The sequence below is a fragment of the Podarcis liolepis genome, assembly GCF_965112155.1.
Source record: "Podarcis liolepis genome assembly, chromosome: 17".
NCBI classification, from domain to species: Eukaryota; Metazoa; Chordata; class Lepidosauria; order Squamata; family Lacertidae; genus Podarcis; species Podarcis liolepis.
In genome coordinates, this window is record NC_139571.1 from 33,579,630 (window position 1) to 33,593,887 (window position 14,258).

The window sequence follows — 14,258 nt, forward strand, 5'->3', positions numbered from 1 at the left end:
TCGCTCTCTGTTTCCTCCCTTGCCCTTGCCTCTGCTCCTAAACCCCTGACATCCATCCCCCCCTCGAAGCCCCCCATTCCCCCCTCCCCTCCTTCCGGTGCTGGATCTGGGTGCTGCTGTGTCAAAGGGCCGAACGTCGGATATCGTTCGCTTCCCGTGGCGGGCCTCCATCTGAAGTCTCCCGGGTCTTCCTCCCTGCTCTCGTCGACGACGGTCACCTCCGCTTCCATCTCTGTGCCGCCGTGCTCGAAACCAGGGTCGTCCCCGAAAACGTCCATGTCCGTCTCTCCCTCACTTCCTCCTGGCGGCGTTGCCCGTCCTGGACCCTCCAGCCACTTTCTGCGGAACTGCTCCTCTGGTCTATCGTCCCACCAATACGAGGGTTCTGAGGCAGATCCTGAGGGTGACCCCTCCGGGGAACGGACGTCTCGTGTCGGGTCCTCGTCCGAGTCGAACCCCCGGAACGTGCTGGCCGAAAGCGTGGGCGTGAAAAGCCAGTCGTCGAAAAAGTCTGCTGGCATTGGTCTATGTGGGAAGAGGGCATGAAACTCGTCTTTGAGCAGAGGTTCGTCCAAGGCGTAGCCCGGCACCCAGCTGTTGGCACTGGCAGGGGTGCCCTCCTTGGCGAGAAAGTATTCTACCCCCTCTTCCCCCCATCTGGAGTCCAAAATCTCCGTGACTTCGTTGATGCGCTCCTTCTGTGCCACTCCCGCGTGCCCTGTTCTGTCCCTGACCGGACTCGGCGCCGTTCCGGGTTCCTGGAACCTGTGCGGTGCCTTGTAGGGAGTGAGCACCGATCTGTGGAACACCGGATGCATTCTGGAACCCTCCGGAAGCGCCAGCCTGAAAGCTACCGGGTTGACCTGCTCTTCGACTTGGTAGGGCCCCAGTTGTTTATGCCCTAGTTTCTTCTTGGCCAACGACCTGGCCGGCACTGCGTGGGCTGCTAACCAGACCCAGTCTCCCACGTGGAGCTCTTCGCCAACCCTTCTGTGTTTGTCCGCTTGTACCTTGTATGCGTGCTTGGCCAGCTCCAGGTGGCGCCTCAGCTGATCGTGGACTTCCTGCAGCTCCGACGCAAACGCATCTGCTGTCTGCGGCTCCCCCTCCCCCAGTCTTTCCAGTCCCGGGAAGGTTCTGGGGTGCCTCCCGTTGTTGGCGAAGAACGGCGTGACCCCCGTGGACACGTGCTTCGTGTTGTTGTAGGCGAACTCGGCAAGCGGCAGGTAATCCACCCACGTCGCAGGCTGTTGATTTGCATAACACCTCAGGTACTGCTGCATGATGGCATTGACCCGCTCCGCTTGCCCGTTGGTCTGCGGGTGTCTCGCCGACGCCAGGTTGATCTTGACGTTCAGGAAGCCCATCAGCTTCTGCCAGAAATTCGAGATGAACTGCCGCCCCCGGTCGGACAGAATAGACCGTGGCAGACCGTGAACCTTGAACACGTGGGCTATGAACAGTTTGGCGGTTTGCTCCGCCGTGGCCACCTTAGCACACGGAATGAAATGTGCCATCTTGGAAAACAGGTCCACCACCACCAGCACTGCCGTCTTGCCCCTCGAGCTAGGCAGATCCGTGACAAAGTCCAGGGCCACCCGTTCCCAAGGTTCGACCGGAGTTTGCAGCGGTTCCAACAGTCCGGCTGGCGGTCTGTGCACTGGCTTGGCCCTCTGGCAGGTGTCACACCTCGCCACGTAGTCCGCGACCTCCCCTCTCATTCCAGGCCACCAGAAATCCCTGGCGACTAATTCCACCGTCTTCTCCTTGCCAAAGTGCCCGGCAGTGGGCGCGTCGTGCAGCTGCTGCAGCACCTTGGCACGAAGGTCGTCTCCCGGCACGTAGATGGCCCCTTTACGGATGAGCAATCCATCTCTTAGCTGGAAACCGTCGGCCGCTGCCTTGCCCCTTTGCACCTCTGCCATTTTTGCTTGCGCGAAGGAGTCATCCTGCAACGCTCGTCACACCGCCTCCAGGTCCACGGTTGCCGCGGCGCACGCCCACACTGTTGGTGCGAAGATGTGCATGGCGGCCGCTGGCGTTGCGTCCTCCAGATACTGTGGCTTACGGGAGAGAGCGTCCACCGTGATGTTAGTGTCCCCCGGGACATACTCTATGCGGAAGTCGAAGTTCGCAAAGAACTCAGCCCAACGTATCTGCCTCTGGTTTAGGAACTGTGCCGTGCGCCAGTGCTCCAGATTTTTGTGGTCCGTGCAAACCTGCACCGTGTGCTTGGCGCCGATCAGGAAGTGCCTCCACGCTTTGAACGCTGCATGAATGGCCAGCAACTCCCTGTCCCATATGGTGTAGTTCTGCTCGGACTTGCTGAGCTTCCTGGAGTAAAACGCTCCCGGTCGCCACACCCCCTGCGGGTCCTTCTGCAGCAGACCCGCCCCCACGGCTCTGTCCGAGGCGTCCGTCTCCACCCTCATCGGCCTGCTGGGGTTGATATGAAGCAGCTGCTCTTCCGACGCGAAGAGACGCTTGAGTGCCTGAAAGGACTGCTCCGCCTGCTCTGTCCAAATGAACTTCTTTTTCTTGGAGCTAAGCGTGTCCGTGATGGCCGCTGTCTGCATAGCGAAGCCCTTGATAAACTTGCGATAGAAGTTCGCAAAGCCGACAAACCGTTGGACCTCCTTCCGGTTGCGTGGGCTCTTCCAATCCAACACCGCTCAAACCTTGGCGCTGTCCATGGCGAGCCCCTTGTCAGACAGCTTGTAGCCCAGAAAATCCACCTCCGTCACGTCAAATTGGCACTTCTCCAGCTTGGCGTAGAGCCTATGTTGCTTTAGCCTGCTCAGCACTTCCTTAACGTGTCTGTCATGCTCCTGCTGCGATTCCGAAAAGATCAGGATGTCATCTAGGAAACAGACGCACGTCTTGTAGAGAAGTCCCGCCAACACGTGATGCATGAATGCTTGAAAAACGTGGGAGCCATTTTGCAATCCAAAAGGCATAACTCTATATTCGTAGGTACCCAGTGGCGTGAACATGGCTGTCTTCCACTCATCTCCTTCCCGCATGCGAATGAAGTTGTACGCCCCTCGCAGGTCTAACTTGGTGAACACCTTTCCCTTCCGCACCTTCGCTAGGAGGTCGTCGATCCGGGGCATGGGGAAGTCCGATGGCTTGGTCCCATTGTTTAAAATGCGATAGTCCACTACAAGTCTTTTTTGGGGCGTGTCCCGCTTTTTAACAAAGAATACAGGACTGCCCCCCGCTGCCTTGGACTCTCGGATGAAACCGCGCTCCAAATTATGATCTATGAACTCTTTGAGTTCTTGCAGTTCATTCTCTGACATGGAATACAGTTTCCCTTTAGGCAGCGCCGCCCCCGGCAGCAGGTCAATTTTGCAGTCATATGGTCTGTGAGGGGGTAGCCTGTCTGCCTCCTTCTCGCAGAAAACTTCCAAAAATTCTGCGTACTTGTGGGGAATCGCTTGCAGCGTGCCTAGCAGCAGCTGCGACTCCTCTTCCTCTCCTTCCTGCCGGGGCACGATGCAGTGTTCAGCACAAAAGGAAGAGCCGAAGGTCAGCTGCCTCTGGTACCAAGCCAGCGTTGGGCTGTGCTTGTCCAGCCAACTCATTCCCAATACAATGGGCGTGTCCGATAGTTGAGTGACGTTGAAGCTGATGATTTCTTTGTGATTCCCAAGGCGCATCACCATTGGCGGCGTCTGCTTCACCACTTGCCCCCCGAGCAGCTCTCTGCCATCCACCGTGACAACCTGCAGGGGCAGTGTGGCCGGCAGCAGCTGTATAGCGTGCCGGTCGACAAAGTCCTGCCCTATAAAGTCCGCATTGCTGCCTGAGTCAATGGTGATTGGCACGTCCATGGTGATTCCATTGGGCAGCTGGAGAGATGCGGTGAGCCTCACTACTGGTTTGGGCGGGAGGGGGTTCACGGGCTGTAAAATCCCTGGGGACTGCGTCACTAACACGTCTGGCTGGGCCCCAGTGCCTCTTCCTCCAGCCAGACTGCGTCGTTTCCCTGCTGTGGTCCTCCTTGCTGCGTTGCTGCAGTCACCATTGCTGAGGCTGCAGTGAGCTTGTGGGGCCTCTGGGGACACTCTTTCGCCATATGCCCTGGCTCCTCACAGACGTAACACTTCCTGTTCCCTCTAGGAGGCTTCGCTTTCACTGCTGCCGGTGCTAGGGCTCTGGTTGCTGACTGAGCCCTTGCACCTCCAACCTCCATAGGTTCCGCTCCTCCTCCTGACGGAGGCGTGGATTGCGCACGCGCTGCTTCTCTGGGAAGGAAGGAGGAGCCCCTGGCTGGTTCGCGCCCTCCACGCCCTTCGTCCCTGCTCCACGGACGTTCTTCCAGCCTCACCCCCACCGCCAGCGCCCTCTGAACGACCTCCTGGGTGGTTCGGGGTCTCTCCCGCCTCGCAATTTCATCTTTCACAGAGCCGTGTAATCCCTCCCAAAACAGGTCTCTTACAGGAGCCGAATCTCTGTCCCATTCCAGGGCACTGACCAAAGCGAAAAAGCGGGCATGGTACTGCCGTACGCTGGCCCTCCCTTGCTTCAGTCCATGTATCTGTTGCCGAGCAAGATCAACGTCAACGCTTGATAAAAAACACCCATCCATCGCTTTAATAAAGGCATTCGCATTTTGGAGCGCCGGATCGTTATCCCTCCACAAATTGCGCAGCCATGCTTTGGCATCCCCATGCAAATGGGACATGATGAATCCCACTTTCTCTTGCTCATCTCTAAAATCTTTATTCAGCAGTTGCAGTGCGCACAGTACGTCTGCTCTAAAGTTGGGATACTGTTGCAGGTTCCCATCGAAGTGAGAGACTAGACCGCCTGTTCGTCTCGCCAACCCAATTCCCTCCTGCCTGGGTGTCTGTTGCCCTAGCTTTGTAAGCACGTCCAACCTGACCTGGAGATCCCTGCAGGCGGCAGCTGCCTCCTCCTCTCTCTTCCTGGATGCGAGAGCCGCTGCATTCAGTTGTGACACTGCTTCTCTGAGTTCCTCTATCTGCTGCTCAGCCGTCATGTCGGCTGCCGTTCGTGAGCTCGCTGGTAGGCACCTGCTTCTCTCCCCTCCTCGAGGCTGTAGATGCCCACAATTTTGAGACGGAGCTTACTGTCAGAGTTGCTTGAAGATCCTAGCTCACAGAGGATCACGCTAGCCAGCGATCATTAAGTAAAAGTCTTTATTGAGTTACAGTTTCCATTCTCAAGCTGCTGCGTGCAACTCTACGTCTAGTAGCTAGATCGGCGAAGCTCCGTCTGAATCTCCGCCCCTTGTACACCAACTTAATATCCTCGCCCTGCTCCACCTTTTCCGCCTGACTGCTCTCCTCTGGGTCCCTCTGCCCTCCGGGGTCTCCTCCCTCCGGGATTCTTCTGACGCTGACCCCCCGGACTCTCCTGTCTCCTTGCGCCGGGCTTTAGGACCTGGCTCCCTTTCCGGGCTGCCTACTGCGCCGCCTTCCTGTGCATTTGAACTTGGCGCGCGCGCCCAACCTTCCACCTTCCTTCTAACCGTCTCTTCGCTCCCCGATGGAGGTGTGGCCACTCCTGACTCGTGCCCTCCCTCCTGTTGTGAGCTGCCGGCGCTTGCCCCCTGGCTCCCTTCCTCTTCCCTGCTCTCTGGCGGTGACGCTGGTCCCGATTTCCAACTGCTCTCCTCTGAGTCCCCTCTGGCTCTATCTTCCTGGGGTGCCCCCCTAGACTCCCCCCTTGCCCTGGCCACTGGTGCTCCTTTCTGTGAATCCTCTGATTCACTGGAAAGACTCGGAGATCTCGGGTCGTCGTCATCACTCATCTTTTCTTCTGCCTCCTCCCCTTCGCTCTCTGTTTCCTCCCTTGCCCTTGCCTCTGCTCCTAAACCCCTGACAGCAACATTATAGCGATAGATTTGTGCGCTTTGCAAAGATGACTTGCAGCATTGAATCAGCTCCCACAGAGATCTATTTTAAAGTGGCCATCAAAATGCTGGCTTTTCTATGGGAAGGATGATGAAACTCACCTTTTATGGCTATGGAAACCCATGTACAACATCACACAGTCGCCTAATGCATAAAATCATATAGTCAACATAGTATGGGATTTTTAAATGGGATTTTCCGAATACTCCTAATGATCACCATAGGGTGCAAATCTTTTACAACCCCGAGGTGGATAAATAATTAAGGTATCACAATTACAACCTTACACTTCTGGTGGTAATAGCAGCTTCAGTTCTCTCGTTCCCTGTTTGATGAACGTGTAAAATCTACCTGTTGCAAAGTGATTCCTTGGAATACCTAAAGGGACAGTTGGATATTTGCTCCAGGGTTATTAAGCAACAATTGCTTCACTGTGTTAAAATAAAAAAATTCCTTCCAGTAGCACCTTAAAGACCAACTAAGTTAGTTCTTGGTATGAGCTTTCGTGTGCATGCACACTTCTTCAGATACACTGTTTTGTTTTCTCTGTTTTGTGATTCTTGATGTCAAATTTATGTCCGTTTATTCTTTGGCGTAAGGTTTGGCCTGTTTGTCCAATATAGAGAGCTGAAGGACACTGTTGGCATTTGATGGCATACACAATGTTTAGGCACCACATTGAGCCGCATGAAATGGAAGTCCATCAACCTCACCAAGAAACTTGCACAGGTACAGACTGATATCTTCTTTCTTACTAAATGCAAGAACCTGGACATTATACCCAAGGGTCTTAGAATTAAGAACCCTCTACAATCCACGTATCCCACTGAATATGCAAGAAAACTATGCAACACTTTCTCTAAGAAGCTGCTCAAACATCTGATCAGTGTTCTCTACTCTAAACAGAAGCTAATAAAGGAGGAACTCCTTGTATTAGACAAAGGCACCACATTGATCCTTCACTGTGTTAGTTAACCATGTCAGAGTAATTCCAAATTTAGATAATGTGGGCAAATGATGCCATGAATTGAATGATCCTTCCTTTTAGCAAGAGAAAGAAACTAAGAGATTTGATTTTATAGATCCTCATATTTAAGAAGACTTGAAAAAGCAATAAAAGAAGCACCTTATAAAGAATATTTCACAGGTAATTTTTCATTAGCTCCAAGAACATATAGAACAACATTTTATTACTTGTTCTATTATTTCTTGAAATTTGCAGTGCAAGCTGCCTTGAAAATATTTTATTGAAAGACAAGTTTAAGCTGGGTTTTTAAAATAATAATAATAATCACAATATGCAAAGGTGGGCGATACCTGTCTTTGCTTTAATAACTCTTGCTGAAGCTCAGCTAATGTTGGTTCTGGAGGAGGCCATTTTCTTTTCTCTGCTGACGTTGTAGGTTGTAATACTCCAGCAGCTAACAATTTCTCCCTGTTCTTCTGGAATATATACTCAGGTTGCTTGTGTTGCTGATATATTTTTAATACAGGCTGCATTGAGGATTAGGAAAGAAAGTTTGAAATAAAATTATCCATGCACATGACAAATTTTATACCATTTAAATAAACAACAATCACAAATTAGGCTGCTGCAAATATATCAGTTCCATTAATCATCATTAAGGTATTAGGAGGGATAGATCTGCTTCAGTACAGTGTTTCAATTTAGCATGAAAATGATATAAAAACCAAAATTGATCAAATAATAAACATCCAACAATAGTCCAACACAAACTCTAGTCATCACAAAAGGCAGCTGGGAATATAGATCTGCCAGTTTACCAAACTTCTTCTTTTTCTTCTCTTCTTTTTTTTGCCACTAACACCTGTAAATGTCAGCGTCAGCTGTGGGTAATGGACTATTGTTATATTTACACATGTTGCATAAATGAAGGAAACAGGATTACAGTGGTACCTCGGGTTAAGTACTTACCGTATTTTTCGCCCTATAGGGCACACCTAGTTTTTTTTTGGGGGGGGGAAATAAATTTTAAAAAATTTATCCCCCCCCCCCGAACAGGCTGCTATCCGCAAGCCTTGCGAGCCCAGCGGGAACTTCGGGCTGAAAGCTGCTGCCCGCAAGCCTTGCGAGCCGGGCAGGAACTCCCGCTGGGCTCGCAAGGCTTGCAGACATCTGCCCGAAGCGCTCCGGAGCGCGCCCCGTGCTTCGGGCTGCAGGCTGGTGCTCGCAAGGCTTGCGGATATCTCCCCTCTCGCTCTCCAGGCTTCAGCGAAAGCCTGCATTCGTCCCATAGGACGCACACACATTTCCCCTTCATTTGGGGGGGGGGGGAAGTGCGTCCTATGGGGTGAAAAATACGGTAATTCGTTCCGGAGGTCCATTCTTAACCTGAAACTGTTCTTAACCTGAAGCACCACTTTAGCTAATGGGGCCTCCTGCTGCCGCTGCACCACCGCGGCACAATTTCTGTTCTCATCCTGAAGCAAAGTTCTTAACCTGAGGTACTATTTCTGGGTTAGCAGAGTCTGTAACCTAAAGCGTATGTAACCTGAAGCGTATGTAACCCGAGGTACCACTGTAGAGGCAAGGTTTCTAGGGAACTTCAGGATAAAGCAAAACAGAACAAAAAACAAAGCAAAGCCTTATGAAGCAGTTTCAAATCACCCTACCAGAGGCTCCAGTTTTATGGGCTGCTGTCGCTTTCTGGTTCTTTCTTGTGATTTTGTGTTATGTTCAAATTTCAGAGCTTCGGGATTTGCTTGCATCTGATTTCCAGCTGCGCTAACCAGTCTTTTTTTAAATTCATTTCTTGCAATTGAATCCTTCCCACTTGAAGACGAGCGTTGTTCACTTAAACTGCCTTGCTCATTCCTGCTATCTGCATCTTCCGAAGGTAGTGGAGTAGGTTGTATGGAGGGCAATGACACCCTTTTAGGCATTATTCCCTGAAAGTGACACACATCATTGGTGAAGTTTAATTTAACGACACTATCTCATGATTTTTAACCTTTGACAGAATATTCCAAACAATCCAATAGTAAGAAACAACAGCACAGGAAAATTAGCTGCCACAAAACTGTAATAGGAGAGACAAATCAACCTGATCATTATTAAACAGCAAACTGTCAAGAGTGCTTTGTTTGCTTGAAGAATCGCCCCTGGGTAAGCAAAATATTTGATCATTTTTATTCTATAAAAAGAAAATAAAAATATGATTATAAAGGAAAGGGATGCTTGAATATCTAAAAGTAGTATTTGCCATTTTTATTTATAAATTTTGTGCATTTGTGTGTGTGTCAAATTCCACTAATTTCAGTGGAACTTCCTTCCAAAACACACACAGAATTCAAATCCCTCTCTCCCACATCCCCTCCTTATTTAGTTTTATGCTGTTTTAATGCTGTATTTTAATTTTTGTTTAGATTTGTATTTTTCTGAAAATCTAATCCCTGGGGATTCTGAGCAGTTTATAAATACTTCTAATAAATAAATACCTTACAAATACACTGCTTTCCTTTCCTTCTTTTAGTATGTCATTTGTGCTATATTTTTTAATCATTCAAAGTACTTTTCAATTTTTTCTGCATAGATTTAGTTTAGGTACACATGGATTATTGTGTTGGTTTTGCTTTGGTGGTACAATATAGGCAAGGAATCCAACACACGTGCATATGGTGGAAATAACAACAAATGAACTGGAACAGGGGATGCAAACCTGGCGTTCGTTAAGGCCTTCATTGGCTCCTACAGCCGGAAGCCCCAAATGCTGAGCTTTGGTTTTTTGTTTTTTTTAAAGTTAAGTCTCCAGTCATTTTAGAAATAAAGTTATGGAACAGAATATGCAGGTACCTTTCTATGCAATTTATGTGAAAAAAGCACACTTGGCTGTTTCCACCTATCCGTACTGATATAGTTCCAATACAAAAGAGAACGTTTTGAGAGGGCAGGATGGAGTGGGAGAGTCGAACCTGTTGGAATTCTCTCTTTTAGAATACAGTGGTGCCTCGGGTTAAGTACTTAATTTGTTCCGGAGGTCCGTACTTAACCTGAAACTGTTATTAACACTGAAGCTAATGGGGCCTCCTACTGCTGCTGCGCCAGCGGAGCACAATTTCTGTTCTCAACCTGAAGCAAAGTTCTTAATCTGAAGCACTATTTCTGGGTTAGCGGAGTATGTAACCTGAAGCGTATGTAACCTGAGGTACCACTGTATTTTTCTTTGCCAGATGAGCTGGGACACACAAACCCCGAAGTTAGTTAGTCATATCTGCAACCCCACCCATTATAGTCTTGTTTGCCTGGGGAGGGGCTGTTGTTCTGTTGCGATTTTTAACAGAGGAAGTAGAAAGAAGGACAACCAGCACTAGAAAAGCTCCTTTAGCTTTAACAGTAGGTTGGAAGAAAATACTGCCCATGTGTGTGAGGTTGCTTATTCAGGCAAGAGAAGCTGGACCTGTAATAAATCCCTCTTCTATATAACTATTATTTATTTAACAAAACTTATTTGCTACTTGGTCGCATGAAAACTGAAATATACTCAGAGTCCTGTAGAGATTTCATGCTCTTTATTGCAGCTTGTAAAACAGTGATTTAATTGACCCCCAAACCTCAGGCTTTTATATGCATTATTTACACAATGAGTCCCATCTGATTGGCTGATTCTGCTTGCCTCCTGGAGCCTGATTGGTCTTTTCCTACAGGCCACTCAGTTGTTGCATTCTAAGACCTACCAGCCTAATAGGCTGATTAACTTCCTCCTGGAGCCTGATTGGTCTTCTCCTGCAAGCCAATCAGTTGTTGCATTCTAGGTTCCTACTTGCCTATTGATCTAGGATCCAAGCTTAGTACATAACAAAAACCTTTAAGTCGTTATACACACACACAACCATTAAAACGATCCAATTAAAAAACAGGTACCATAGTATTAAAGATATAAGGGCTCTGATGTAGAAAAGCGAGGAAAGAGGGATAGATAGATGTGAGACAAAACAAAAGACCACACTGGAAATTGGTCCCCTGTTGCAGGTTGGGATCAGCAGTGATACCTGAATACAATAGTTCTACATTACTGGAGCCTTAGTCCTGTTTCGCATGGCATCAACCCCATAGCCCCACACTTTTCACCAATGAAAGCACATGCAATTTCTCCCTGAGCAGTCGCCCTCCTCCAAAAAATAAAAGTCTTCCACTATCCGGCGATGGGCGTGGCTTGGAATTGGATTGTGTTGGAAGCTGCCCAGAGTGGCTGGGGTATAAATAAAATTATTATTATTATCTGTGCTTTTTTCCAGAGGTACTCAAGAGCATGTGGTACTGGCACCTTTCTTCTTTCTAGAAGAAAAGCACTAGTTAAAAGTTGCGGCTTTTTTCTAGAAGAAAAGTACTGATTAAAAGTGGTGCCAGTGTGGTGTAGTGGTTAAGAGCGGTAGTCTCATAATCTGGGGAACCGGGTTCGCGTCTCGGCTCCTCCACCTGCAGCTGCTGGGTGACCTTGGGCCAGTCACACTTCTCTGAAGTCTCTCAGCCCCACTCACCTCACAGAGTGTTTGTTGTGGGGGAGGAAGTGAAAGGAGAATGTTAGCCGCTTTGAGACTCCTTAAAGGTAGTGAAAGGCGGGATATCAAATCCAAACTCCTCTTCTTCTAGAAGAAAAACTCTGGTTAAAAGTGGCGCCTTTTTTCTAGAAGAAAAGCACTGGTTAAAAGTGGTGCCTTTTTTCTAGAAGAAAAGTACTGGTTAAAAGTGGTGCCTTTTTTCTAGAAAAAAAGCTCTGGTTAAAAGTGCCATCTTTTTTCTTTCTAGAAGAAAAGCACTGGTTAAAAGTGGAGCCTCTTTTATAGAAAACAAGCACTGGTTAAAAGTGTGGCAGCTTTTTTCTAGAAGAAAAGCACTAGTTAAAAGTGTGGCACTTTTTTATAGAAGAAAAGCAGTGGCGTTGCTGCTGATTGCAGCTCTTATGGAGACCAGGGTTCAAATCCCACTTGCCCATAAAGCTCACGGGGTGACCACAGGCCAGCCACTGCCCCTTCGCCTATCCTACCTCACAGGGTTGTTGTGAGGGGGAGTGGTGCGAACTCCTTCAATGCACTAAACAACAACAGTAATAATAATAATAATAATAATAATAATAATAATAATAATAATAATAATAATAATAATAATAAATGGGGGGGGGAGAGAAGAAGGCGGCCAGGGATGAATGGCGGAGCAGAGACAAAATACCTTTTGCCCAAAAGGAGAGCTTTCAAAAAGTCGCGGTCCACTGCCGGGAAGTCCGAGCGCTCCCACTTCTTCGCATTCAAGAAAAGGAAGAAAAGCGGCAGAAACTTTTCCGCTCTCCAGAGAGTCCTCCCGTTGCCAGGCAACCTCCCGCCTAACTCAATTTCCCATGGTTCCTCGGGCGGTACGCGGAGGGGGCGGAGGGTCTCCATGGTTACTGGAAGCGGCGGCTCGCGCGCTTTCCCTCGCAGCAGTCAATCAAGGCGGCGAGGCCCGCCCTCGTTTCATCGCCCGTCGAAACTTAAAAGCGCGGGAAGGGCGTCCAGCTCCCTTCAGCTTTTGCCCGCGCCGTGCAGCTGCCTCCCCTCAGCAAACGAAGCCTTTTCCCTCCAACCATTTGCACATGATTCCCGTTATTATTCCGCCAAATTGCCTTCCCCATTGTAAAACAGCCGGCGCTGTAGAAACAGAAGTTCTTTAACACACTGCAAGTGCTTCCAATACACTTATCCGATGATGCTTATACAGTACAGTGGTATCTCAGGTTACAGCCGCTTCAGGTTACAGACTCCGCTAACCCAGAAATAGTACCTCGGGTTAAGAACTTTGCTTCAGGATGAGAACAGAAATCGCGCAGCAGCGGGAGGCCCCATTAAGCTAAAGTGGTGTTTCAGGTTAAGAACAGTTTCAGGTTAAGAACGGACCCCAGAACGAATTAAGTTCTTAACCTGAGGTAACCACTGTGCTGTATAACAAACCTGTCGGGTTAGACATTATTCCCATACTGCAAGGAGGGCAGCGGGGAGAAAATGCCTTTCTAAAAACCCCGCCGAAGTATTGCCACGAAGCAGCAGCACCAGCTGCCGGCATTGCATTTTGCTATAATTTCCTTTGTGCCTTGCCGGGGTTTAGAGGTCTTTCTGATCTAACCGAAAGCGACGTGCTGCTCTTTCCTCCCAAATCCTATCCCCACATCGCTTGGGCGACATCTAGTGTCAAAACCCAGGGTTGAAACTGCCTTCCTATTTTTATTTTTTTTTTTTTTTGGCAGGGCTTCGTAACGTGTTTATTGCAGATGCGACGTGCTGTTTGCTCAAACTGTCAGGTGAAAATGCAAGCAGCCGCTTTCCATAACGGAAACGTAGCGTGAGAAGAGTCAGGCTGGCACGCTTCACCGACAAATGCATGAAAATTCACAATCAGCAATTTCGACAGACACACAAACAGCATATAAAATATAAACGCACGCTAAAATCCTTCTGAATGCCCAAGCTGCACAGAGAGATGCCATGCTATGCTAGTGCTTATATCCAGTTTCTTGAAAATGAATAAAATTTAAAATATAATTTAAAAAACGGAATAAACTGTTATGTGAAATAAAATAGAAAACAAACAAAAACAAGGTAGTTCCCAAACCACAGAACTCAAAGATAGTATTTATATACTTACAATATCAAAACCTTCCTGACATTTTCTGCTAGCAATATTTTTTTCAAAACAAATCCGTATTTTGGGGGGGGGGGGTTCCACCTTTGTCCTCACTCCTATCAAGTAGGTTGATTTAATTTGAAAGTTCTGTAGATTCCTTAAACCAATTATTTCATAAGCCTCTTCATAAATAAATGCAACACAGGAAAAAATCAATAATGAGAACTAATTATTCCAGAATGACTACAGATCTTGGTTCTATACGCACAAATGAGATTCATTAGAATTCCTCAGGTGCTGCAAAGGCAAACAGAACCAGTCCCAATGCAGCTTGCACTCAGCACCAGGTGTAAACAGCACCAAATGCAAGCCTCGAAATGAAAAAGTGCCATTTGCAAGTCCCACACTCAAGGAGCAGTCAGGAGCACACTTCGTCCTTTGCACCGGGGTACTCTTTAATTTCAGCACCCAGTTTTCTGTTCGGTTCATATCCATGCTAAGATGCCAGGTGATGAATATCCTGCGTTTTTCTCTGGCAGGGACTCAAGGCAGCTTGCAGATAAAACAGGCAAACTTCACTCCCTCCATCTGCCAAAAGAGGCCTTTCTTGCACACTGGACAAAAGTGGTTCCCCCTCCCTGCTCCATTCAAAACAGTCTGATTCCAGCAGCAAGCAGCGAGGTGACTGTGTGCATTTCTGGTTCCACCCACCCACCCAAGTTCTTATCACTTTGAGAAATAAATATATACTGGAGACGAAA

General features: G+C 48.4%; 1 protein-coding gene across 1 annotated transcript in view; it reads right to left on the reverse strand.

Annotated features, from left to right (window-relative positions):
* Positions 1-12,243, reverse strand: part of DNAH6 (dynein axonemal heavy chain 6) — a 132,101-nt gene extending 119,858 nt beyond the window's left edge. Inside the window, exons 1-3 of the mRNA XM_083481342.1 lie at positions 12,073-12,243; positions 8,520-8,795; positions 7,203-7,379 (exon numbers count right to left, since the gene is read on the reverse strand). Of these exons, the coding sequence (XP_083337468.1) occupies positions 7,203-7,379; positions 8,520-8,789 (447 nt within the window). The 5' untranslated portion in view covers positions 8,790-8,795; positions 12,073-12,243. The remainder of the gene's footprint in view (positions 1-7,202; positions 7,380-8,519; positions 8,796-12,072) is intronic.
* Between the last annotated feature and the right edge of the window lie 2,015 nt (positions 12,244-14,258).